This window comes from Talpa europaea (assembly GCF_964194135.1).
Source record: "Talpa europaea genome assembly, chromosome: 8".
In the NCBI taxonomy this organism is placed as follows: Eukaryota; Metazoa; Chordata; class Mammalia; order Eulipotyphla; family Talpidae; genus Talpa; species Talpa europaea.
In genome coordinates this window covers 33,558,498-33,586,430 of record NC_140075.1, presented here as the reverse complement: position 1 = coordinate 33,586,430, position 27,933 = coordinate 33,558,498, and the positions used below count along the sequence as shown (strand labels likewise).

At 44.9% G+C, this 27,933-nt stretch overlaps 1 protein-coding gene across 1 annotated transcript; it reads left to right on the top strand.

Annotated features, from left to right (window-relative positions):
• Positions 1 to 1,875: 1,875 nt before the first annotated feature.
• Positions 1,876 to 27,708, top strand: TGM5 (transglutaminase 5; the record flags this gene model as incomplete). Its single annotated transcript, XM_084240139.1, has 13 exons — positions 1,876 to 1,948; positions 2,310 to 2,489; positions 2,610 to 2,849; positions 6,591 to 6,709; positions 9,354 to 9,482; positions 10,090 to 10,267; positions 20,079 to 20,217; positions 20,845 to 20,948; positions 21,053 to 21,292; positions 25,106 to 25,456; positions 25,911 to 26,071; positions 27,278 to 27,411; positions 27,555 to 27,708. The coding sequence occupies 13 exons, from the start codon at positions 1,876 to 1,878 to the stop codon at positions 27,706 to 27,708; spliced, it is 2,202 nt and encodes a 733-aa protein (XP_084096265.1).
• Between the last annotated feature and the right edge of the window lie 225 nt (positions 27,709 to 27,933).

Sequence of the window (27,933 nt, the reverse complement as noted above, 5' to 3'; positions counted from 1 at the left end):
CTGAATAATACTCCATTTTATGGCTATATTACATTTATTCATCCATTAATCAGATGGACATTTGGATTGTTCTCATTTTTGATTATTATGAATAACACTGCTATTATCCTTCATGTACAAATTTCGTGTGAATGTGTGTTTTCGATCTCTGGGGTATACACCTAGGAGTGGGAATGCTGGGTCAAGTGGTAACTGTACATTTAACATTTTGAAGAACTGTCAGAATGTTCTTCAAAGTGGCTGTACTATTTTACAATCCCACCAGAATATATGAAAATTCCATTTCTCCATATCCTCATTAACCCATATTAAGTATGGGTTTAACTGTGGATTTTTCAAAGATGTCTTTTATCAGGTTGAAGAAGTTTCTTTCAATTCTCAGAGATAATTTATTTCTTAAGTATTTTTTTTAAGATTTATTTTTATTTTATTTATACAAGCACTGAGTACAGTCAGAAGCGTGGGAGGGTGAGAGAATTCACCAGAGCCAGAGCCGGGAGCAGAGCAGGCAGGAGGACCGAAGTACACTGCTGAGGGGAGCAGCGGGCGGCAGGAGAGGTCTGCACGCCATGTGGGACCCTCCTCCTGTGGCCTAGGAGCAGCGGGGGATCCAACCTGCACTGCAGAGGCTGCAGGCAGCTTCGCAACCCAGCGCTCAACCGCTGCGCCACTGGGGAGGCCCTATTTCTTGAATATTTTTATTATGAGAGGGCATAGGATTTTTGTCAAATACTTTAGTTCATATTTCTTAAAATATAGGTACAACTAAGACAAAACAGATCTCTGTTCTCATTGGCTTACATCTAGTGGGGGAAGACAGACAAATAAAACATTCATACAACAATATCTGAATGTCACATGTTGAGCCTGAAACTAGTAGGTTTCCAGTAAAAGACTGTTGATATAAGTGAAAAAAATGAGCATACTAGTCACTTGTTAACTAAGTTGTTAATGTTCTTATAGTGGTATAGTAAAGTGTTGTGTATCAGTGGGAGAGGAAAAAATATATATATTGTCCAAGGGTTTCATGACAGAGGTGAGTATTAAAATGGAGTTGGAGGACAGGTGGAATTTAGTTAGATGGTGAGGGGGCATTCTGAGTTGGGGTTATAGCAAGATCAAAATACATGGACAGGGCCTTCCTAGTGGCACAAGGGGTTAATCATAACACTACAAAGCTATTCACAGCCTCTGTAGCACAAGCTACAGAGTACCATTTGCTCAGGGGCAGATTGGTTGGAGAAGCAGGTTCATGCTGGGAGTGGTGAGAAATGAGAAAGCAAGGGTGTAAGTTCAGGTGAGGCATAGTGGGTCTAAAGTGTCAGGTTAAAGAATGTGTCTTTTATTCAACAGAATATAAAATATCACAGAACTGTTAAAGGGATGGCATGATCATGTTTTCTTGAGGAAAGAAAATCTGATGATGTGTAGAGGGTAGGTGGTATGGAAAAACAGGAAGCAGGGGACCTGATGGAGGCTGCTAGGAGTAAGGAGAGGAGGTAGGAATGATATAAATTTGTGAAAATACAAATGGACACCAGAGATGCTTTAAAGGAACAAGTAAAGGGACTTGATGATATATGAACAGAGACAGATTGGGAAGGAGATGTTAAGATGATTGTGATGTAAAGGTTGTGAACCTAGATTTCTCGGGACCAAGAGAGGACACTGGTCCAACACAGAGAAGTCAGAAATGGAGCCTATTAGAGGAGGCAAACTTGGAAAACAGTAATTTTATGTTTTGAAAGACTTCAGAAGGCTGAGAGTGGGACTTTCTTTGTCCTCAGCACCTCCGCAACTAGGGAACTGGGCACCGCATTAGTGGCGGTCAGAGGGCAAGCTAATGGTTAAAAGAATAGCTGTTAATCCACAGACATGAGCCCAGATCTGAGGGATGTCATGGAAGCAAGTGAGACTGTTAGCCTGAATCCAACAAAGTGGATGCCAGGTAGATGTGGAGTTGTTAGACTGAAGAGAACAATGAAACTTGGTCAGTCCTACTACAGGTGTCAGACAGACACAGAAAACTAAGCATTTCCAATAAGGTTTAAGGGAGATGGAGCTAGAAGGTCAGAGACGCAGGGAAGGAGGGAGGAAGTAAGTAAGAAAGTAAGTGGCACTTGCATGCATGGTACCTCATTCAGTTCTCATACCCTCCCTTTAAGGCTTTGGACTCTATTTTACTGACTGAGGTTCAGAGAGGCTAAGTTTCTTCCTCAAGTTTGCACAGCTAGTAAATGTGGTGGGCAAAACTGGATCAGATTCCACAACCATGTTTTTTTCATTTGTCCCCTGACCACCTGTTACAGGACTGGAGGTGGTCCTCACAGACCTCCAGAGCTCCCTGAACAATATTTTGCATCACACAGAGGAGATCAGTTCTGACCGCCTCATTGTTCGCCGGGGCCAGGCCTTCAGTATCACTCTGTACTTCAGGAACAGGGGCTTCCAGCCTGGCCTGGACAACATCATCTTTGTGGCTGAGACTGGTAAGGACTCTGGCTGATTCACTAGGCTGTGTGTGTGTGTGTGTGTGTGTGTGTGTTTTGAGGGGATTCTTGGGAACTGAGAGGTCACTGCAGAGGATGTCAACTCTGCTTCCCTTCCAGGACCACTGCCAGACCTGAACAAGGGTACTCAGGCTGTGTTCAGCCTGGCTGGACATCGAAGCCCCTGGATCGCCTCAGTGAAGACCAATGGGGCCACCTCCCTGGAGGTGAGCCTCTGTGCCCCTCCCATGGCAGCTGTGGGTCGGTATCTCTTGAAGGTTCGAATTGACCCCTACCAGGGGTCTCCAATAGCTTACCAGCTTGGGGAGTTCATTCTGCTCTTCAATCCTTGGTGCACAGGTAAGGCCGTATACCTGTGTGGGGGTCCCTCATCTCTACCCCTTTGTCAGTGCCACAGAAACCAGGCTCAAGGATTTCTAACTCCCTGTTCTCTGACCACCCACAAATTTCCCTCACCCCATGTACTCAGCATCCATTCCCAACCACCAAGAATCAAGGCAGGGATATTTACTACTTATTTACCTTTTTAGAATTTTAAAATTATGACCCAAGTGATCTTTACTGAAAATGAAAACTATTACAATTACATTTGACTACTGTTAACATCTACATTGATCAAACATTAAAAAAGTTAATTTATTTTTAACTGAGGTAATATTGGGGTATCGCCATCAGGTATCACCACTGTAGCGCACCCACCACCAACTCACCCATAGTCCACCACCATAGGCCAGTATGCTTCCTTCCCTCTTTGTTCTACCCTTCCCCTTCCCCTACCCACCCTTTCCCTACAACTTGGTGCTTCAGTTCTGTAGTCAGCCCCAGAATAGTCAGATACATTTTTTTATCTGACTATTAGTTTTGTTACTTTATATTCCACTTATTAGTGACACCATCTGGTAGATCAAAGATTTTTTAATTAACTCAAGTTTTTTCATTAAAAGAGTAATAAATGGGGCCTCTCTGGTGGCGCAGGAGGTTGAGCGCCTCACTGTGAGACTGTCCGCAGCCTCTGCAGCACGGGTTCCATCCAGGCAGGCCTGGCGAGAGACCATCCCACATGGCGAAGCAGACCACTCCTGTCTCGCCCACTGCTCCCCTCAGCAGTGTATTTCATTGGTCTGCCTGTTCTACTCCCAGCTCTGTCTCTGGTGGATCCTCTCACCCTCCCGCACCTCTGGCCTGTGTCCCGGTTCTTGTATTAAAATAAATAAATCTTTAAAAAAAAAAAAGGGTAATAAATGCATTGCATTGAATATTTGTGGAATGAAGCAAAGGATAAAGTAAAACCTTATCCTAGTCTCCAAGTTGTACCCTCCAGAGGAAATCCTTTTAACATTTTTCCTGTAGACTTGCGGAAATGTTCTATGCTTAATCAAAGGTGTATTTATCATATACATATACATATACATGTGTGAGTGATTATATAATGCACCTTACAGATGGGGTCATATAATACACAACATGCTCTCTTTTGTTTTTTTCATTTAACAGTTCAACTTTGGACATATTTGCCTATCAGTATATTTTTCTTAAAACTATGCTTATTCCTGGAGCCTCCCTAGTGGTGCAAGGGGTTGAGGTGCAGCACCATGAAGCTATCTGCAGCCACTAAAGCACAAGTTCAATCCCCGGCCAGGGAGGTGACCCACATGGTGCAGCAGACCTCTCCTGACTTGCCCACTGCTCCCCTCAGCAGTGTATTTTTGTCAATCTGCCTGTTCTGTTCCCCACTCTGTCTCTGGTGAATCCCCTCACCCCCCACCTCTGGACTGTACCCCAGTTCTTGTATGCCTGGATAAATCTTTAAAAAAAAAAAACCATACTTATTCCTGTTTGGATATAGCTAATATTTTTTAAATAGTCCCCTATTTATATGCACTTCGAATGTTTCCAGTTTTTGTATTAAACTGACAGTGACCGTACCACATGCCCCACAATATATTTCCTCTATATTGACCCCTGAGGGCAGTGACAGTATATGGACATAATAAAGCACAAGTAGGAGGAAAGAGTGAGAAGAGGGACAGTAAGAGTAGAGAATGGGTCTGGAAGGCTTCTGGGCAAAGGTCAGACTCCACAAAATCTCACTTCTGACTTAGAGGATGTTCTTCTCCTCTTTATCATTCTACCTTCTGCCCCAACTTTGTTCCAAAACTACCTTCTTTCCTAACCAAGCCTAAGAGGACTGTTGGTTGTTCCAGAACCAGAACGCTGGTTGATTGCCAGCTCTCTAGCAACCTCTCACAGCCCTGTCACTGAATGCTCAGGACACTTACCGATTGGGCAGGTGATGAGGCCCTGCCATTGAATCAAGGAGGACAATTGTCTGTCTTTTTGTGTTTCTGCCTCTCTGTGTCTCTTTTACACACACACACACACACACACACACACACACACATCCTTGGTCTCTAAGACTGTGGAGTTCAGACAGGTACTAAGGGCCCTCCTAAGATATAGAAAGGAACGTGCTATCTGTGGGGACTTCTCTTTTGAGGTTTGTGTCCACTCAGGTCCCAGAGAGACCCAATATGGGGGCTATGACTAGTAGGGGTAAATTCAGGACCAGAAGCTGCCCCATCCAGGATACTGTCTGGGGGGTACCACATGTAGCTCAGGTCACTGGTGGCCTGCATGAGGGTGGTCTCAACCATGAACCTGCAACCCTAATCACACTGGTCCAAAACTTCAATAAAAATGTATCTTAGGGCCTCCCCGGTGGCGCAGCGGTTGAGCGCTGGGTTGCGAAGCTGCCCGCAGCCTCTGCGGCGCCGGTTCGATCCCCGGCTGCTCCCCGGCCACCGGAGGAGGATCCCACATGGCGCGCAGACCTCTCCTGCCGCCCGCTGCTCCCCTCAGCAGTGTACTTCGGTCCTTCTGCCTGCTCTGCTCCCCGCTCTGGCTCTGGTGAATTCTCTCACCCTCCCACGCTTCTGACTGTACCCAGTGCATGTATAAACAAAACAAACAAACAAATAAATAAATACATAAAGCATGCCTCTATTAAAAAAAAAATGTATCTTAGCATTTTAACCTCCCCCCACTGATGTCACACAGGGTTGTCCCTGAAGAAAGGGGGAGGGTACCTTCAACTCAGGTCAGGCAAGATTTCTAGGACATTGCAAAGAAGGCACCTGCCCCCACTGGCCTTTTGTTTATTCTTAACTTGAAAAAGATATTTTTTATATCATAAAAGTAACACATGTTCATCCCAGAAAATCTAGAGAATGCCAATAACAAAAAGAAAAAAACCCCAACCAACTGCTATTAACATTTTTTTAAGAATAGACTTCAAAATTTTCTGTTCATATACACATATATTTTTAACAAAAGTCAATTCAGGTTGTGAATAAATTCATTATTATGTAACCTATGTAAAATTAATGTATCACATGTAGATTTCCATACACACACACACATACACACACAAACACTTTGCACCTTAACATTAATAGTGCACAGATTTCTGTGGCAGAGATGACTATTCAACCAGTCCTTAAGAACAGGAAATTTACAATAGAAAAACAGTAAAATGAGTATGAAGTGAAAAAAAAAAAAAAAAGAACAGGGAATTTAGTTCCTTCCAGCTTCTCAGAGTTATAAACAGCTCAAACAGCCTCCTAAATACTTCCTAAATACTTTCCTTAGACTAAATTCCTACAAAAGGAACAATGAGGTCAATGTCAATCCCTAAGTTTGCTCTTTACCAGCCAGGATTATTTGAGTACAGCAGAAAGAGCAGGGAATATGGAGTCAGATGAACTGTGTGTTCAAATTTCACTCTGTACTTATTGTGTGATTTGGGCAAGGTACTTATTCTGAGCCTGTTTTAAGGTACTTATCACCCTTAAAATGGGGCTAGGATGTAGATGTGCTTTGCAAATCAAGAAATTCCCCAAAGGTAAATTTTTACTCTTCTACCTCATGTTCATATTGAGCCTGTAGCTGGTGTTGGGGTTTGGTGCCCCTCTTTGTCCTTCCAGAGCTCGGTTCCCATGGTTCTGTGCTCCTGAGCAAGGGCATGGAGGAGGAAAGGCAAGATGGTTTTTCTGCTTTGTGCCCTCCTACTTTGACTCCTAGGGGATGCTGTTTACTTGGATAGCGAGCCCCAAAGACAGGAGTATGTCGTGAACGATTATGGCTTCATCTACCAAGGGAACAAGGATTGGATCCGCCCTTGCCCCTGGAACTATGGACAGGTGAGTCTCAGCCCCACTTCCTGCCCATCCAGGCCCTGGGCTCATGAGGATAGGGGGGTGGGAGTAAGGGAAGAGGATGCCCTGGGTGTGGCTCACCAAGAAAAGTGAAAGTAACTAAATTGCTCCAGGACCTCGTGAGAAGGGACACCAGGGAGCTAAGGAAAGAGGAAGTTGGAAGGGGTTCTTTGCTGATTATGACAGATTTGGATAATGAGATCTAAGGGGGGAGGACAGCTAAAAGCCTTTCCCTCAGGAATTCCACTGAGTATGACTGTGAGGATAAAGGGCTAATAGTGACAAAGGCAATGATAGGGCCTGGTTTTATTTGTCAATCTGCTTTGGGTGGGGACCCAGTTATCACTCTCCCAGTTCATCCTCATGACACCAGACAGTGGATTCTAGTTCTGCCACACTGAGGAAAGTTTGTCCCCTGAACACCTCAGCTGGAAGCAGGGCTGATGAGTAGCAACGAATTTTCCCTCCCTATTACTATTGCCTCTTTATTTATTTATTATTTTGGCTAGTTTTGATTGTATATCTTTTCTATTATGGAAGTAACACAAGGTCATTTTAAAAACTTTACAAGGAAACCTTACAAAAATGGACACATGGAACATGAACATCATCCCAAGCACTGTTTTTTCCCCCTAAATATATTCTAAGACTTGTGAATTTATTTGTAGAAATAGCATCATGTCAATAGCATCATGTCAATAGCATCATGTCAATCATAGTGCAACTCCTGCCTTACTGAAGATCTGCCTCCTACTTAAAGCTCAATAGAGGGTAGGTGCTCCAGGAAGTTCAGTGCCAGGTAGGGGAAGAAGGTTCTTCAGGCTGAAACCCAGCACCAGGAACACTGTCAGGGAGAAGATTAGCCCTGGCTGCTCAGAAGGGTTGTCAGCTGGAGGTCCCGGGGGTGCTTGTGGAGCTTTGTGTATTTGATATGGGTTCCTCTTCTTTACTTGCCTAAGTAGAACTCAAACACACTGGGGTGGCTAGAATCAAAATGAGACATGGCAGCTTCAACTGGCCCCAACAGAAATTCCCAGCTCACCATGAGGCAGATGGGAATTCTGTCAAAACCCTGGAGAGGAGTTTATCATTATGTGTCAGAAACAAAAGAGAAATTGCTGCTTTCTGAGCTGCTTTCTTCCCTTTCTCCTTTATTTTGTGAACACATACTGAAGGCCTGCTCAGTGACAGGGAGGGTGCTGGGTATTTAGGCCCTTGTAACTCAGGGCAATAAACACTGAGTTATGAAAATGAATGAAACACTGCCCTTGAGTCCACAGTGTAGTGGGGACTCAGACACACAAGCAGATCATTTATCATACAAAGAGATTTGTAAAAAAAAAAAAAAAAATAGAGAGGCAGGCACAAGGAGTCTGGGAGCCCAGATGAAGAGTTCTTGGCTAGGTATGAGGATGTCAGGGAAGCTTCCTGGAAAAATGCTTGAGCTGAGCTATCCAAGTAAAGGATGGTGGGAAAATATCTCAGGCAAAGAGAAGCATGACAAGGACACAGAGGTAAGAAAACAGCTTGACCTGATGCAGGGATTACAAGGAATCTGGTGCTGCTGGAGCATAAATGGTGAGGCAGGGCATATGGATACAATAAGTTGAAGAGTAGAAGGGGGCCAAGTTAGGAGGGTCTTAAGTGCCTTCTAGAGGAGTTTAGAGCTTTGATTCTGTGGGGTGTAGGGGCCTTTGAACATTTTAAAGCATAAAAGTGAACTGATCAAACTTTCCCCTGGGGAAGATGGATCAGAGAAGGCTCCTACTCCTGTTCATTGGCCTGTATTACATGGGCACAAATACATTCTTTTATCCTCATACAACAAAGATGCATGGAGTCCCTACTATGTTCTGGACACTGTGCCAAGTCTGGGTTGTGCAGATGTGGGAAGACCTGAAGAGAGACAGAATGTATACTCATGTAGGGAAGACGGATCTTAGCTCCCTCACTATAACATAGTCTGAAGAGTAGGAAGATATCCAGTCCAGGTTATGGAGCTACACCAGGCTTGGGCTCAGGGAAGGCTTCAGAGGAAGTGGCATTCACAATAAGCCTGAAGGACAAGAGGTCAGGCTGCCTTGGGCGGGAAGTTTCCATACATCCCTTGTAGTTTGAAGAGAATATCATGGACATCTGCCTGGAGCTGCTAGACAAGCTATTAGTCAGTCCAGAGCCCCTGGGTCATGGGCGTCTTGCAAGTCGGCACCATCATCTCAGCAGTAACTGCCAATGATGAGCTGGGTCAGGGAATGAGAGTGAAAGATGAGGCAATGTGTTTTCAGCAAGGGTATTCCAAGGACTCCAGAAGTGTGGCGACTGAAGGGAGAAGAGGGAGAGACAGAGTCAGACTCATCTGACTCCATCAGACTCATTTGAAGAAGCTCCAGCAGTAGCAATGGGCACTTTAAAATGGAAGGGATTTGACTCCCTGCACATCCAAACTGGGTGAGCTGTAACTCCGGAGCTCTGAGATCTCATACCTGCCCAGGAGGCAGTTCATGGCCGTGCTGCTGGACACAGTAACCTTCCAAATGAGTTTATAGATGCTAGGTGGGGCGGGCCATGTATTTCTTTGCATATTTGTGTGGAGCATGGACACTTTTACTCTCTGTGTCTCCCCTTGCAGTTTGAAGAGAATATCATAGACATCTGCTTGGAGCTGCTAGACAAGAGCCTGCACTTCCAGATTGACCCAGCCATAGACTGTGCCCTGAGGGGAAGCCCTGTCTACATCAGCAGGGTGGTGTGTGCCATGGTGAGGCCCCAGGGGTTTCCATGGAGGGAGGAAGCTGTGCAGAGGGAGCCCTGACCACTCACAAGTTGCCCCCCTGCAGTGGGGCAGTGAAGAGCCAAGAGGCAGGGGCCCTCCGACAGCGTGATTTAGGATGAGACTGGTGACAGAATGTGGAAAAGAAGTTTTCTCAACTGAGCTCTGAGCTAGCTAGGTGGGGCCACCACTTAGCTAATTGCCTGCTAATTAATTCCAAATTTCCTGCTTTGGGAAAGGTTGAGTAGCTCTGGTTTGGGAAATGATCTTGTTTCCAAATTTCCTTTGCTCTGAAGTATTTTTAGAAGCTCTCAGAGCCAAGCTCTAGTTTTACAGTTGATGGGAAGATGGAAGGAAGGGGACATAGGGGGTGAGTAGAAATAGGATAATAAATAAATAATTAACAGTGGAGCACAATCAGAATAGCCAGCTTTCTACCCCATCCCTTTCCTAATGAGTCTGTAAATTGCCAGGTAAAATGAGATGAAGGTCTCCGCTGTGTCTGAGGCCCATGGGCCTTGCAAGGCTGCTCACATATCACCTCTCACCGAGGAAGAGGATGCTTCTAATACTTCTATATATGACTTCTCTTCAGATCAACAGTAATGATGACAATGGGGTACTCAATGGAAAGTGGAGTGAGAATTACTCAGATGGCATCAACCCTGCAGAGTGGACCGGTAGCGTGGCCATCCTGAAACAGTGGCACGCCACAGGCTGCCAGCCAGTGAGATATGGGCAGTGCTGGGTCTTCGCAGCTGTCATGTGCACAGGTAGGGAATGAAAGGGCCCTGTGGGAAGCCCAAAACGTGTCATGGTTCATCTATTAGCTCTCTGAACCATTCTTATTCTGGTCTCACATGTTTTCCACCAAGGGACGTTTGGAAGGAAGCCCTTTCCAATAAAAATGTCTCATTACTGACCCCAAACTTCACATAGCTGGGCTTATTCTCAGAGGATGGTTCTGAGGCAGAAGTCACACACTTGCTGGAGACCAGTGTCCTTCCATTCTTTTGAGCTTGGGAACCCTGACAGAATATTCCTATGAGTCTGGCTGGAAATTGTCTAGATCCAAACAGGAATAAGGTGAGAGGTCAAGTAACTGGAAAACTTAAAAAATGATTGGTGCCCTTTTGAACATGGGGAATGGACTTAATGAAGGTGGGGCCAGTGCAGGTATGTGTCTGAGCAATGGTCTGGGTAGTGGGGCCAGAGCAAGATGGCAGCCAAAGTAAAATGACCTTCAGTATGGAGTAGTCACAACTTCACAGGATCTGAAAGCAAAATCCATGTCAGGGAGTTAGGGGAAATGGAGGTCAGCTTCTCAAATAGGAAGTGGATGCTGCATTAGTAAAAGAAAGCTAAAAAAATACCTAGGGAGAAAACATGGCAAATTGAAGTTGGTGTGCATGTGGTAAAAGGAATAAGCAGAAGGCAGAGGCTGACGGAGGGATATGTTGAGGGAACTGACACCTGGAAATGAGTCACATACTGGAGGTAGCAGGAGGCAGTCTGCCTCACCCAGGGCCAAACTTGCTCCTGGCCCTTACCCTCCCACCCTGCTTATGTCTCATGCTTAGGCCAGCTCTTAGCCTCTTGGCATGCTTACCCATATACCTGACTTGGGTTAAATCAGGAAATTATTATTCTTGTTAGCTGGGGAAACAAGCTAAATATGGCTTTTGTTTATGGGATTCCCTAGTCCAATTCAGGGAGATCAGATCTGCCTACAACTTGTTTACTGAGAGCTCAGTCTTTTGTATAGTCAATCCCTGTATGACAAAGCCTGGTACAGTCTATGTGAATGTGTGCTGAACCTATCTCTGGGCTATTCAAGCCTACTGGGCAGTAAGACCAAGCCTTTGTCCAGGAGCACAAAGAAGTTTCTGTTAACAGTCCTGAGCTGCTCCTCTGTAGCTGTAGAGCTCCTTCTCGAGTTAGATAGCTTGATTGCCCAGCGGTAAGAAACTAGAAATTCAATAGCTTTCATACCCAGAGTCATAAAGATTTGGGTCACCTGGAAGGCTGGGTCATCCAGGGAGCAGGTACAAGACTGACAGGCAAATAATGGATTGATCTTATGCATGATAGAGAAGGAAACTTCCTGTGTGTGGAGAAGCTTAGAATATGATGGGCTCTGTGTGTGTGTGTGTGTGTGCGTGTGTATTAGGATCTGATGGGCTATGTGTGTGTAATGGGAGAGGGTCAGGGTGTGGCTGTGGTTGTCTGGAACTGGGTGATGACAGAGGTGGAACCAGTGAAGGGAGATTATGCAACTGGAGCAGACCAATTAAAATGTTTGTGAAAACTGTGGCCCTTTAGTGAACTGGGAAGCAAAGGTTTGGGCAAAGTGGGTCAAATGTGGCCCTGTCCAACTGTAGCTTAACGAGTAGCAGCCCAAAAGGACCACCATGCTGTATATTAACAGATATATCAATTCGAAAACTCATTCTTTCATTCAACACATATAGAGTTCTTTTTCTATGCTAGGCACTATGCTTCCAGTACTCTTGGATACAGAGATGGGTAGCACCCAGCCTCTACTCCACTAAAGCTAAGGACTTGGTAAAAAATTCCTAACCCAATACAGCTGGGAAACAAATTGTTTATTATTGTTGTGATTGGTGCTGCCATTTAACAATCATAATAGCTGGTATTTATTGGGGATTTCTTGGGTGCCAGGCATTGTGCTGAACCTTGACAGGCTACAGCAATGGTGACTGTGGAATCTGGATGTAGACTGCTTGGGTTCAAATACCAGTACTACCATTAATTGAGTAGTCTTGGGCAAGTCACTTACTTTGTGCTCAATTTCCTTAGCTGTATGATGGGGAAAGTAATGGTACCTACCTCAAAGGGTTGTTGAAAGGACTGAGTGATCTGTAGTTGGGGACTGCTTAGAATAGTGCCAGCCTCCTAGGAGTACTAACTAATATTGTCTCACTGCATCTCCCATATGACCTTATGAAGTAGATTCTTCAGCTTCAGTTTTCAGAGGCAACTGAGTGGCAAAGCCAGTCTCACATCTAGGTCTGGCTGGCTCTGTGACCAAGCTCTAGCCATTAGGAAATACTGCCTCATGGGACATTGCTAGGAGCTGCCACTTATTCAGTGACCCTGGTGCTTCAGGCACATGCTGGGCATTTTCTTTCTAAGCCTCACAATCTGCAAAGTAGAGATCCTTAATATCATTTTACAGATGAGAAAATTCATCTAGTCACCTAGTTACCTAGTGACTAATATGTAATATTATATTTGACCAAGTAACTCCTGTCTGACTCAGAAGTGCATTCTCTCCTCTGTAGCTCAGTGTTATCTTTTGTAAGGGTCAACATACTGATCTCAACTTCCTAAAGAAAAATCACAAAAAAAGATACTTTGTGTGCATCAAAGATAAGATTATAATGCTTTAAACCAGCTCCACATCCATTTAGTTGGCTGTTAACTCTGGGAATTTTAGAGAAATCCCTGGCCTATCCTGCCTGTGCTCAAGGCTGGCTGCCCCATAACTCTCGATCTTCAGGCTTTTCCTGTTTCAGCCATCTGGTCCTGTGACAAATTTGGCCTCCTCAGCCCTTGATTGAAGTCTGTGAAATAGCCTGGTTGCCTTCTACTGCAAGGGAACAGAGGAGATGGTAAAATTTCCCATTGCCTGAAAATTTTCCCCAAAGTCAGGCATAAAAAAGGTCACCTACTTTATGATTCCATAGATGTGAAATGTCCAGAAAAGGCAAAGTCATAGAGACAGAGAGTAGATGGGTGTTTGTCTTGGGCTGGGGAGGGGGAGAATAAGAAGTAACTCCTTAGTAGGCATGGCTTTTCCTTTTGAGATGATGAAAACATTCTGGGATTAGAGAGTAGGCATTGTGGCTCTACCTGTGAATGTTACAAGCCAGTGAAATGTACAGTTTAAAAGGGTAAGTTTTATGGTATATAAATTATATCTCAATGAAGTTGTGCAGGAAAAAAAAAAATCAGGCATCCTAGGACTGTCTCTGCCCACAACTGTATGGGCTGAGAGCAGCAGTGACAGGTTTAGGGTTGGAAGACAGATGTGACTATGAGCAGGTATATGGAGCGTGATCCCCTCCTCCCTAAAGTGGGGCACTGTGCTCAGAGTAATCATGAGAAGGTGCGAGAAATGGTGTGGGAGATGAGGAGGCTGAGTGCTTGGAGCTGGGTATTCTCCCCAAAACTCCCACTTGTAGTATTTTGTACATTTGATCCCCATTTAGGCTTTGGTTTATGTCCTCTGTTTAAAGCTTTTTTGAACACCCCTGAACTAGACGTCTTCTAAGAGTTCTTCTCACTTAGTTGCAGAGTGCCCTCTGTCAAGTATCTCATTATCTTCATTTCAAAACAGTACGTCTTGTTTTTACTGGTCCCTTAGTTCTCAAAGAAAGAACCTCAGCCAAGGCTAGTGTGTTTATTTTGTCTCGAACTTTCTTTAGATTCCAGTCCAAACTGCTTTGTGAAATGCCCTGGCTTAAACACAAATCTACCAACTGTCTTCATTGATTTATGAGATATCAAGGATTGTACAGAATGTTCCTTCATTGGGTTGTGGGTTAATGTACAGCAAGCACTTAGAAAGATCCCTGGCACAGTGTTAGTTTTAAGTGAGTGTTGGCTATTGGTCAGATACTATTTCAATTTCTACTTCTTGGGCTCTAGCTATCTAGCTGGGTCTTGTACAAAAGGTGTCCCTGGCAACCCTCCAAACTTCGATTCCCCATCCTCCCTATCACTTTTACTTTAAACTTTATTTTCAACCTTTGTTCCTTAGAGTGTTTAAACTAATCATATTCCTAATTTTGTGGTATTTGTCATAATACATCTGCTTCAAGGTCCTCTTTTTTAAAAATTAATAAATTTATTTTTCTTATTTCTATATCCTAACTTGTTTCTAGTTACCTAGTGATTAATATGTAGTATTATATTTGAGTGTGTTCTTACAAAATGTGTGTTATCTTCATGAAATATTTTTTCCAGATTTTTTTTGGTTTTATTTATTGTATTTTCATTTTTAAACATTCCATTGGGTCTTTTGTCCATCTTCCCTTTCTCTTCTCATTATAGCCATGTTTTCTTTTACTTCTCTTGGGCATATTTCAATGTTTAAAATAATTGTTATAAGGTCCTTGCAAGCTAGTTCTATTACCTCTGTCATTTCTGAATCTAGCTCTATTGATGTACCTTTTTCCTGTTTTATGGGTCATATTTTCCTGCTTCTTGATATGATAGGTGGTTTTTTAAAATAGGTTCATTTTTCAGAGTACTTTTAAGTTTTGTTGACACTTCAGAAATGAAAGAGTGGTTCAAATATGAATTCATGACGGCCTATCTGAAAAACCAAGGCAATATTACATCTTGGTTATAAGAACATGGCAGGAGGGGAAGAAAGTGATACCTTTATCACTTAGAAGCTTAATAAATCCAGGGAGAAATTAAGAAGTGCTAAATTCAGAGGTGCTAAAATTAAGAGATCATATTTCAATGTGATCACTTTAACTCTGTTAGCTGGAGCTTTGACTAAATTCTTCAGGATAAGCCATGAAAGTGTGGCAACAAAGTTGACTAAATGAATTTTGATAAATTGAACTCTAACTTTCCACTGATTTTCCTTATGAAATTGGAGCCAAATTTCCACAGGGGAGATGGGATGGCCGAGGTTAAGAGAAGTAGTGAGAAGCCTTCACTGCCAGTCATGAAATAGTCCCCATGTTTTAAAACCATCAGCATGGTGCCCACTGCCAGTCAGAAGTTCCTGCTCCTTGAAAGCAAGAATATCGTTTTAGCCCAGTGCCCGGTTCATCACAGGGACTTGGCACTGAATGAGTGAAGAATGGCTAAGTGAAGAGCCATGGTACTTAATGCCTAGAGAGTGGCGTGATATAAAATGCTAGGGTAAGTCTGCAGCCCCTTTCCAATGTTCAGGTCAAGTCCACCTTTGTTCAAGTATCACCTGTTAGCATGTGTACATGCACACAAACACACATGACCCACATGGGCTTCTCTTTTACAAGAGACTCAGTTACCACAAAATTATCAATAAGTTACTTGAGTCGCACATGAAATTGTGCATCAGAACTGATAGTCAGAAGAAACCTTGTCCATGGGTAGAAGACAGCTCATTTCAACAGGAATTTCATGAGCATCTACTCTGTGCCAAGTACTGTGATAAGGATGAAAAAATGCCCAAATGCTGTGGCTGATAGGCTAAGGCAAATATAAGATCATAGAGAACTTCATGTTCTAATAAAATGCGTAGCACATATTTTGTGTGAGTGAGATTAAGCGATAGCACAAGAAAGATTAGTGTAGTATGGAGTAGTTGGGGAAATTTCACAGAAGGTTCACTGGGAATGAGGTGATACTGAATTGTTTATTGAAGCTGCGGTGACTCATAGTTAAAGAATGGGAAGGTTTCCAGATTGGAGAAATATGGATTTAAACGCTGCCCTGGTTCTTCTCTCTCTCTGCCATTTGACCCCAATCTCTCTAAAACAATTTTCTCTTTAAAGCTGGGATAATCATAGAGTTGTGGAGACGATTAAGTGAGATCATGCCAGTGTAGTACTTGGCACCACACCTGACGTCCATAAAGTTGTCAGCAGGAAAATAGGGAAGATGGAAAGATGCATTCAGCTGGGGTTGTGATTCATGACAACAAGGGCTCCAGAAACACTCCAGATTCAAATTCAAGGCACAGAAGTGAGAGATGAGAGATGAAACCCCAAGATAGGAGGAGCTCTTGGTAGGGAGACAAAGCAAGAAGGACTGAGGCAGCAAGACCCCAGAAAATACGGCGATGCATCAGTCTGAGTGCCTTTAGTTCCCTTAGTGTGACACATAGGCCTCACTCCCTATGTCACAAACCATTTTTTTCCCCTTCCTAGCTTCACAGTGACAGCCATCCTCCCTTATAAGTCATGACAAAGAAGGAGAGAAAATGGATCAGTGCAAATTCGTTACCACTCTACGCTTTTGCTCTTCTGACAATCAAATTTGGTACCCAAAGTATAGCATGTAGCTATGACAGTGCTGTACAGAAGTCAGAAATCACCAGAGTGGGCAAAGATTCAGGAGACATCATTCGTTCACCCATCCAGCAAAGACACACCAAGTATCTACAAAATAGGTCTGGCCCTGTATTATTAATGGCTGTAAAATGATAAAGTTAAATATCACACAAACCCTGCCCTCAGGAGTGCAGACTCACAAATTGTTGCAAACCCTGTGCCATGTTTAGTAGAGAATGTCCACTGCCATGAGACCAGTGGCTGGTTAGGGGTGGAAAGTGCCTAACCAGCCACGCTGAGCAGGAGTTGACGTCACCACTGACACAAATGGCTGTTCATAAACTCATCAATCAGGGTGAAGAACAGAGGAGGCTTGCTCCTGCTCTTCCTGCCCAGCCCTCCTTGGCATGTGCTTTTATTACCATAAGTGTTATCCACCCTCCTGATTGTAATCTTAACAGAAATCTCAGCCCATGCAATGCTTCTGAGTCACCTGAATTAGTTATTGCATCACTCCTGTCTCAAGTTCCTTCAGATTCAGTTTTCCCAACCTTCACCCTGTCCTCTGAGGCTTTCCTGTGTCACCTCCACCTATATTGCTCTGCTCACTCTTAGCCATTGGCCTTAGAGCTCCAAGGAAAGCTCCAAGTTCCCTATAATGCTTCTACACCCCCATCCTGGGGTACATTCAGAGGTGTGTCCCCTCACACATAGGTGTGTCTTCAGAGGTGGCCTTACACTTTGTGCCAAAGTGTAAGAAGGCGCCTAAACAAAAATCTATAAGCAATTAAATGTTTAGTATATGCAAGTAAACTAAAAGCTATAAAACTTTTTACAATGATAGCAGTAAGTGTGAAGAACTCTTAGAAATCTCTGTATTTTTGACTCAGTCATTTTACCTTTTAGAATCTATCCTAAGGGGGAGGGGAGATAAAGATGGATCAACAAAGATGTTCATCACAGTATTACTTACAACAGGGGAAAAACTGTTAAACAACTAAATGCCTAAAAATAACCACCACTAGAAAGTATGCTTTGGCAAATATTTGATAAATGGGAAAATGCTTTGGATTAACAGCTAGGTGAAAATACTGTGGTGTTGAACTCTGTGCATAGCACTAGGAGGGAGCCTCAGAATTGAGTACAAGTTTATCAGTTAAAAGAGATTTGAATGATAAGTTCTGCAACTTTCTAGCTGTGTGACCTTGGTCAATGTAGCAAACTTTTCTTAGCCTCTGATTCTTCACCTTTAAAACAGGGTTAATATTAGTAGCTACCATGGTAGAGTTATTCTGAGCCTTTTGTAAATAAAATACTTAGCATCATATTTGGCTCATAGACATTGTTGTTGAATTGGGTGGACTGTCACTGCTGGACCTGAAGGAATAGGGGTTCTAAGGACTCTGGTGCTGGGCTGGGGTAGAATTAATGGTGTACTAAAAAGAGTGCAGAATGGGGAGGGGGTCAGATAAGGCAGAAGATAAAAAAAAAAAGAAGTTTTCTGGCAAAGGGAAGAGATGCCTCTTTAGGAATAAAGATAACATTCTCGATCTTTGTAAGAATTTCTCTACTAGGTAGACTTTCATTTCTAGCCCTCTTTACAAGGTTTTCTTCCCTTCTTGGTTTGATCTGTGATGATTTCCTTAAGAAGATTCTGAAACAACGCACTCATTGAAAGGGGGAAATCTAAGCCACAGAACTCTTTGCCTATGACTTTAATGGTCTGAGGAGCAGGGTTGAGATGAGGGGTGGGTGATCCCCAGCAGCTGCTGAGGAGGCTAGCAGACTGGCACCCCCCGTGAGCACATACAACCTACCTGTCCTGCTGTGCTTGAGCCCCCACAGGACCCACAGACTGCCACAAACCTGGGAAGTCAGAGTGGCAATGCCTGCCCTGCCAATTCCTCTTCACTACCTTTACCCAGGAGTTGAGGTTCAACATGTCCCTAGCTGTTGTTTAGGGAAAGAAACTCTGAGTTCTGGAGAGGAGTAAAGTGGTATATGAGCAACTGCTCACTGGCCTCTAGCATGGATGGCGGGCACCTCCCCACGCCTAGCATCACTGTTACTGTGCACTTCTTCAAAATTGAAGGAGCATTCCACCACCTGGACTGGGCACTTCAGGAAAGTGTGCTTGGCTCCCACCAGCCACTTGCCCTCTCACAGAATCATTCAACCAGGTAGGACAGAGCCTTTGCCACAGTCCCTCTGCCTTTCTGTGGCCACAAAAATGTTTGCTCACTAACCACAATTCCAAAGATTCCCTGATTACTGGTGGGAGCTTCTGACAGGTACTTAGGTATGGACAACCTGGGACTGCCCCCCTCTAGGAAGGAGGCCAGTGTCATTGGATAGCACCATGGACAAAAACAATTAAGTCTTGATCTCAGCCTCTCTAACAGCCCCTTAGTAACTCAGACTAGCGCATTGTTGTGGCCAAAGGTACTTACGTGTCTTGGTCCTTGTTCGAAAAAGACATGCCTGCACCCAATGTTGGGTGCTGTGGATGGTGCTGGTCTGGAAGAGGACAGCACCTTCCTGGGGCTGAAGGAAGACTGCAAGCACCTTCCATGAGTCCCTGGACTTAATGACCTTCACCTGTGAATTCTGAGCCCAGAAGCCCAGAATACTGGCTTGACACAGGACTTTGTATTATGCTGCAATGAACATATACCTAAATTGGGGGAGAGAAGGACATAGAATTAAAAAAAAAAAATTGTAGCGATAGTCTAATGCCAGACAGTTGAGAAAAACATTGTTTTCACTTCAGTGGTTTTTAATCCTGTTTATGAAGTTGGTTTGTTTGTTTTTGCCAAAATTAACTGGTGAAGCCCTTAAAACCTCCTGGATTTGCATGCATTAATGTTTCAAGCCAGCACAGGAGCACTAGAAGCTGCCTTATAACAAGCTGTGGTTGATTGTTTTAAATCTGTATATAAGGAGGAGTGTGTACGGGATGAGAAGGTGGAGCATGCAGAGTGTTTCTGGTTGAGTCTGGTTCTGTTCAGACAGGTCCAGGTGCCCCTTAGGGTTTGCCATGGCTGGAGCGGGCATTGATCTTGAGGAGACTGCTCTCCCCAGACCATTTTCCCTGAGTTTATTTGTTAATTAAATTCTTTCCAAATTGGAAAAAGAATTCTGATGGTCTCAGCCAACAATCTTTATCACAGGAAGAAAAAAAACCTATTTGGTTTGAAGATAGAGATGTATGGCCAGGAAAGAAGCAGGACCGAGTCATTCTGCTAAATCTTGCCAAGGAAGGTGTGCTGGCCCAGGGAGAGGAACTGATGACTAGTTAAACTTTCTGTTGGCCCTAGTAGTGCATATCTGAGCAACCAGCATTCTCAACTTTTCAGGGAGTCTTTTCCATGAGCCCCAGGGAGCAGAATGCAGGAAGATGAGGCAGGAGGATGGAGGTGTCACTAACCAAGTGCCCCAGTCAGCTCCTGCTGATCCTGCAGATGCCAATGAGCAATTTTCTTGGGCCCAGGGCCTGAGTGCAGGGTGCCACAGAATTCATGAACCCACAGCTCACAGGAGATTTTTCTGTCCTTTTCTACAGTGATGAGGTGCCTGGGGATCCCCACGCGTGTGATCACCAACTTTGATTCTGGCCACGACACAGATGGAAACCTGATCATAGATGAGTATTACGACAACACAGGCAGGATTTTGGAGAATAAGAAGAAGGACACTGTCTGGTGAGAGAGAACCTCTCAGTCTCTTTCTAGGGCAAACCCCACCGGCAGGAGGTAGGGCAGGGCTGTGCCCAGGTCTCATGCCCTCCCGTCTGTCACCAGCACCAACCCTAAGACTGGGAAATAGCTGGCCATAAAAACAACGATTTTGGGTTTAGAACCCTCACATCACAAGAACTCTGTGTCTCTTGACAAAGACTGAGTTTGCCTCCTTGTCACCTCCACCATTTAGCCTGTGGGTATAACCACAAGAGGGCCCAAAATCTTAACCCCAGACACAAGAGCCTGAGCCTCTGTGAGCCAGCAACACACATAGGAAAGGGCATCAAAAAGGATGATCTTTTTGAGAGCAAGTGAAGGGTTTTTTATTTCATTTGAGTTTGGAAGCCTTCCGTTGATTCACAAACAGTTTCGGCAGAGGAAAGCACTTTTCTGAGCAAGCTGAGGCTCAAAGGAGGAAAAGCTGTTATCCCCTCACCCAGAGGGTTAAAGGCCTGGGGTGTGCTAAGTCTGTCTTTCTCCCTAGTGATCCATTTGCTCATCCATCCCCTATCTTGCTCCAGAAAGAAAACAAGTACCACAAACTCTCTTAGCTTCACTTTACACCGATTCTTTGGCTTCTCCCCCCAGGAATTTCCATGTCTGGGATGAGTGCTGGATGGCGCGAAAGGACCTCCCTCCTGGATATGGAGGCTGGCAGGTGCTGGACGCCACACCACAGGAGACCAGCAATGGTGAGGCTCTCCAAAGAGAAGCAGAACCCACTCCCACAGAGATAGTCTCTGCCCCCGCCAAACCTCCAGCAGCAGCCCACAGAGACTCTTCTGTTCTCCTTCAGGCCTCTACTGTTGCGGCCCTGCCTCAGTCAAAGCCATCAAGGAGGGAGAGGTGAATCTGAACTATGATACACCCTTTGCCTTTTCCATGGTGAATGCTGACTGCATGTCCTGGCTAGTCTATGGTGGGAAGGAGCAGAAACTTTACCAGGACACAAATTCTATTGGCAATTTTATCAGCACCAAGAGCATCCTGAGTGATGAGCGGGATGACATCACAGACAGCTACAAGTATGGAGAAGGTACGACAAAGCAGGCCTCACCCAGAGGCCGAGTCCGGTGAGCACCTTCCCCCTACTCCCTGGGAACTGTCCAACCAGCTGGGACAGGCCTCTGGGGAACCAGAGTGTAAACACTGAGCAGGGCCCAGGCCTGCTGGGTTCTCAACCCTTCAATTTTCAAATATTAATTGGGGTGTCTCCACTGCCTCACTTCCTCCACGGGATGTTCACATTGAGTGTGGGGCCACTAACAGTGTATCATTCTCTCTCTCCTGCCACCCCCCACAATCAACCTCCCACAAAAGATGGAAGAGGATTTAGTAACTATCTCCTATTAACTCAATTTTATTTAACTTATTATTTAAATAGTTGTGTTGTTTTTTTTTTAAGATTTATTTTATTTTTTTAAATTTTTTTTTATTAGAGGCATGTTTTTTATTTATTTTATTTTGTTTGTTTGTTTTGTTTATACATGCACTGGGTACAGTCAGAAGCGCGGGAGGGTGAGAGAATTCACCAGAGCCAGAGCGGGGAGCAGAGCAGGCAGAAGGACCGAAGTACACTGCTGAGGGGAGCAGCGGGTGGCAGGAGAGGTCTGCGCGCCATGTGGGACCCTCCTCCGGTGGCCGGGGAGCAGCCGGGGATCGAACCGGTGCTGCAGAGGCCGCGGGCAGCTTCGCAACCCAGAGCTCAACCGCTGCGCCACTGGGGAGGCCCTTTAAGATTTATTTTATTTATTTATTATACAAGCACTGACTGGGTACAGTCAGAAGCGTAGGAGGGGGAGAGAATTCACCAGAGCCAGAGCAGGGAGCAGAGCAGGCAGAAGGAAGCACACTGCTGAGGGGAGCAGCAGGCAGCAGGAGAGGTCTGCACGTCATGTGGGACCCTCCTTTGGTGTCCAGGGAGCAGCCGGGGATTGAACCGGTGCTGCAGAGGCTGCAGGCAGCTTCGCAACCCAGCGCTCAACCGCTGCGCAACTGGGGAAGCCCAATAGTTGTGTTTTATTGAGTGTTTGCAGGATAGGCTAGACCACCAGGCAGCCCTAAGGCTGATGTAAGGTCAAATGTCTACTGATACTACTGCCCCCTACAGAGGAAGGTTCTGAGAGGTAGACATCTGGCAGGGGCTTCTTTCCCAAGCCAGCAGGGGCAAAAGTGGAGCTAATTAGTCAGATGTAGGCTAATTTCTGGGAATTGAGAAAACCGACCACTAAGGAGTCAAGCAAATGTCTCCAGGGCTAGCAGCAAGGGCTAGCAGCATGGTGAGAGACAAGATCCGACCAGGAAGGGGTCAGGGTGTGGTCAGTGGGTAGTTGAGCAGTAGCTGGGAGTGCTGGGGAGTGGGGAGTCTGTGGTTTGTCTATGTGGGCCTTTAGGTGGACACAGGGAAAACACTAGAATCAGACTAGGATGGGACTACACAGTAAGATAAAAAGCACTGGACCCAGCTCAGTGGTACTACCCCTCACTTCTCACTTCTTCCACTCCCCATCTATTCTGGGGATATTTTGGTTGGAGAGTCCAGAAACAAATCCTGAAGTGAGGGTTTGAGTGCATGTGATTTACCCTGTGAGGCAAGCCAAGAACTACTGGAAGGAAGGAGAGTGATCTAGTGAGACAAAGGAGAGGAGGAAGCTTATGCATGGTGCCCCTTCAAGCCTGTTAGCAGATGGGCAGCCAGAGTGCAGTCTCGCCGGTGACTTCCAGGCGAGGGTTGCTTTAGTGTGTGTCCCAAATTATATGTTGTTTATCTGAAATTCAAATTAAATGGCCCCATCTTTTTGTTTGCTATAACTGGCAACCCTGTCAGGGATTCAGTGTGAAGTGTAGAACTGAAGGTAGGATACATCTGTATCCTACCTAAGAGGCAAAGGGACTAGATTATTGATCCGCCAACTCCTGTCCATCAGGGATTGAGGGCTGCTCCATAGGGGTGTAAATTCCCTAGTGCCTACGGCCTACACCTCTCCATGGGCTGTGTCAGCTCTGGTGGCAGAAAATATCTTGAAGAGGCATAGGTGCTAGGATTTGAATTTAGGCACATTGGCACTGTAATGGCAAATGTCAAGAGATGTGGGTAGGGCATTGTCAGTATTTCCTAGAGGTACATGGGTTCACCTGTAAATTTTGGGGGGGGGGGTTAGTACTATATTCTGGTGGGCCGGAGTGTCCTGAGCAGTCAGGCAGCACAGTTGATCCTTGAACAATGCAAGGGTTAGGGGTGCTGAGTCCCTGAGCAGTTGTAAATTCAAGTATAACTTTTGATTCCCCAAAAAATTAACTACCAAGTGCCAGCTGTTGACCAGTAGCCTTACCGTTAACATAGTCAATTAACACATATTTTCTATGTAATGTGTATTATATACTGTATTCTTACAACAAAGTAGAGAATGGAAAATGTTATTAAGAAAATCATAAAGAGGGCCTCCCTGGTGGCGCAGGCAGTTGTGTGCCGCACTGTGAAGCTGTCCGCAGCCTCTGCAGCGCAGGTTCAATCCTGGCTGGCAGGGGAGATACCCACATGGCACGGCAGACCTCTTCTGTCTCGCCCACTGCTCCCCTCAGCAGTGTGCTTCAGTCAATCTGCCTGTTCTGTTCCCTGCTCTGTCTCTGGTGAATCCTCTCACCCTCCCACGCATCTGGCCTGTATCCCAGTTCTTGTATAAATAAATAAAAAAAAAGAAAATACATTTACAATTCATATTTGTAGATACAGTAAATTTATGTCATTTGTTCACAAGATAAATCATCTCTCAGAATCTACATCAATATTGTCTTATACGATACAAAACACTTGTCACAGTTATATTACTAACAGTAGACATCAAAAATAAAAATATAAAAATGACTTTCATTTATTTACAGGTATAGTGATTCATGCATTGATATTTGTTGGGAAAAAAATCCACTTTTAAGTGGACCCTCACAGTTCAAATCTATGTTGTTCAAGGACGAACTGTATTCTCTCTCCTACCCAGACTGACAGGATTTGAGGATTGAGCAGACCACAGATGAGCCAAATCTGCTTCACATTTCTCTGGGCCCAATCTAGTCATGCCAGACTCAAGCTACTCTTTCACCTGGACCTGGGTTTAAAATGACACCCAGAGCAAGGGGACAAAAGTGGCCTCTGCCTGGGGAGGTTGCAGGAATGCACTGAAGGGTGGGGCTGGTTCCTGAGGATAGTAAGTGCTCAGTGAAGGCAGCTGCTGGGACTGTGAGGGAAACATGATTGGTATTCCCACACAGCCTCCCAGGACTGACCACTCTGGGAACTCTGTTTTCCCAAATTTCCTTTCATTTACTGTGGCTTCTCAGTTTCTCAATTTCTAGGTATTAGGCTACACCTGACAGATAATTTGGTTCTGGAGGAGGAAATCACAACAAACCCTGTTTTCTTTAAGAGTTTATTCCTCTGCATTTGTGGGCCCTTGCCTTTTCCTTGGGAAAAGTTGGATAGAATCTACTGGTTATAAGTACATACTGTCAAGTTGGGGAGATCTAGTTTCCTACTGGACTCCATCCCTTTCAAGTTGTGTAGCTTGGACAATTACATGACCTGTCTGTGGCCCATTTTCCTCATCTGTATTATAATAATAACAATACATCTCTGTCATTGTGGATGTGAGGATGAAAGGTGTGAAGGGCTCAGCAGAGCCTGACCCTTGGAAAGCACTTGATGAATAGTGGGGATTGTTTGTTATTGGAAATGAAGATTTTAACACCCCTGTAGTATTGGTGGAGCTGTTGCGGGGAATGTTTAACCAAGGCTTACTCTTCCCCACCAACCATCAGCTTGGCCCACAGTTAATGCTGTGCTCTTAACTTTCAGGTTCCCCCCAGGAGAGACAGATATTTCTGAAGGCTCTTCAGAAGCTGAAGGTTAGACAGGCCCAAGGCACCCACCCAGCAGAATTGCAACCCTCTGGTCCCAGACCTCGGAGCATGGAGGCAACACCCCCTCCGCCACCCAGTGATGTTGTTCAGGTCTCCCTGAAATTTCAGCTGCTCGACCCACCCAACATGGGCCAGGATGTAAGGTTTGCCCTGATCGCTCTCAACATGTCACGCAAGTTCAAGGACCTCAAAGTGAACCTGAGTGCCCAGTCCCTGCTTCATGATGGTAGCCCCCTGCCCCCGTTCTGGCAGGACACAGCCTTCATCACACTCTCTCCTGGTGAAGGTATGGGAACTGGGTATGGGCACAGAGGTAATCCATGTACAGGGTGGGTGGTGAAAATGCTAGCAGGGTTGTCAGACAACAAGGGTTCTGGCGTCAGACCCCTGTGATAAGGCTCTTCCTGCAGCAGATTCCTCCTTCTCCTCTCCCTCGTCCACTTCCTCTCCTACTTCTCCTGCCCTTTCTCCTCCTTCTCCCTTCATTTACTATGTCAAGGAAAGTAGCCTGATTTAGTGGGAAAAGCCTGAGCTTTGGAACCATCAGACCTTGGTTAAAGCCTCATTTTACCCATTAACTAGCAAAATGACCTTAGGCAAGCCATTTTACCTCTCTTCATCTCAGTGGTCTCCGTTATGGGGGCCTAGTACATATTAGAGAAGGGTCCCCAACTCCAACCCATGCCAAGCTCATTTTCTAGCTAGCCTAGCCTCACCCCATTCTTGTGTTCTCTCCCTAGCAAAGTACCATCCCTGCCAAGTTCCCTACTCCCAGTACAGCCAGTATCTGTCAACAGACAAGCTGATCCGCATCAGTGCCCTGGGCGAAGAGAAAAGCAGTCCCGAGAAGATCCTGGTGAACAAGATCATCACCTTAACCTATCCAGGCATCGTGATAAATGTAGGCAAGAGCCCTGCAATTGTCCTAAGGGGTTCTTGGGATGGGGTAAAGGACCCAGAGAGGGCAACCTGGCCTACTCAAGTGAATAGCATTCCTTTCTTTTGCTTCTTCTGGTCTCCCCATACCTTGCCACCAGAAACAAGAGGTTTGCCTGAAAACGCTAGGTGAGGTCTCCATCATCTTGTACCATTAGAGGCCGTCTAGGTGGAACTTGAGCAAGTGCCATGCAGAGGTCAGAAAGAGATCCTGCTCTTGTGCCACCTCCCAATGTTGGCCTTCCCTGGGGTCAACACGAAGACATATGAGCTCAATGGGATGGACCTGAGTAGGAAGATGATCAGCTCAGGTTTGATTTGCTATTTCTGGATTATGCATCCCTGGACAAGCCGCTGGGCCTCTGCCTCTGGAATTGTCAAATAAGAAGATTCGACTAGATGGCCTCTAAGGACCTCTCATACTCTGACATCTGCGGTCCTCTGAGTGGGAAGACATTGTCCCTTCCTCATAGTGATGTCTTCCCAAAGCCCATGAGACTGTGGTGCCCCCTGGTGGGGTGCTTCTGGCAAGCCCTCTCACTGGAGTCCATTTTAGAGAGGGTTTCCAAAGGTTTCCTGGGACCACTGTCTTTTCTCTCTCTCTCATAGCCCTGCATGCTCCTTTTGGTCTTCTCTCACACATTGGTATGAAATGAAATGAGCCACGGAGATGAGAAAGGGATGGAGTGGAATTCAAAAAGAAAAAAACAAACAAAAACTGCAAAAGATTTTATCCATTCACATTACTCATAAGAATTCTTTCACAACTCTTATTATTTCACACTTGGATGAAATCTTTGGAGCAGAGGAAACATCACTAGAGACTCCCAGTTCATCAGATTTCTTTATATACTGGGTTGAGTGATTTAAATTTTGTTACATCACAACTTAGCACAAGAATCCATTTTAAATAAATGATACAGAAGTTTCACATAACTATCTTGTGTGATGGACACTGGTATTTTCTTCTTTTCTATTTCAATTTTTAAAGATTTTGATTACAACCTGTTAGCATTGGTTTTTAACCCATAATTGGAAAAACTAAGGCCATGTCAGTCTAGCTCTTCAGGAAGCAGACCTCTAGGAAAGAGTGCCCTCCATAAATGTTTGTGGAATTGTGGACTGAGACTAATTCTCTGCTCTTTTTTTTCCTCTGGATTTCTCTGTTTAGGTTTTAGGAGCAGCTATTGTGAACCAGCCACTTTCCATACAGGTGATATTTTCAAACCCCCTCTTGGAGCAGGTTGCAGACTGTGTGCTGACTGTTGAAGGAAGTGGTCTCTTCAAGAAACAGCAGAGAGTCCTGTGAGTGTTGCAATCTTATCCAGGAGTTAGTTCTGTCCTTCTCTGAGAACACCAGGAAAGGAGAGACCTGGTTGCTGAGTAGAAAAGGGATTTGGGGTTATCTTGATGCCTACTGTGTCCTGACATTCCTTTCTCTGCTGCAGCATTGGAGTCCTCAAGCCCCAACATAGAGCGAGCATCACTCTGGAGACTGTGCCCTTCAAGAGTGGCCAAAGGCAGATACAAGCCAACCTGAGAAGTGACAAATTTAAGGACATAAAGGGCTACAAGATTGTCTCTGTGGAAGCTGGGTTATAAATTATGGAATAATGAGCTTGCTGCACAGGTTGTGAGCTTCAGGAAAAGGTGCAAGTTCAAATGCAGTTGTATCATTCCCCAACACAGGAGAGGTTTCACAGGGCTTCCAAGTGGGTGGTAAAGCAGATGGCGGCAAAAGATAATCCCAATTTGCCATTTGCACTGGTCCCCAGGAGTCTGTTCAGGGCTGCTGAATTCCAAGGTGTCCGTTTAGAAGTGTGAGAA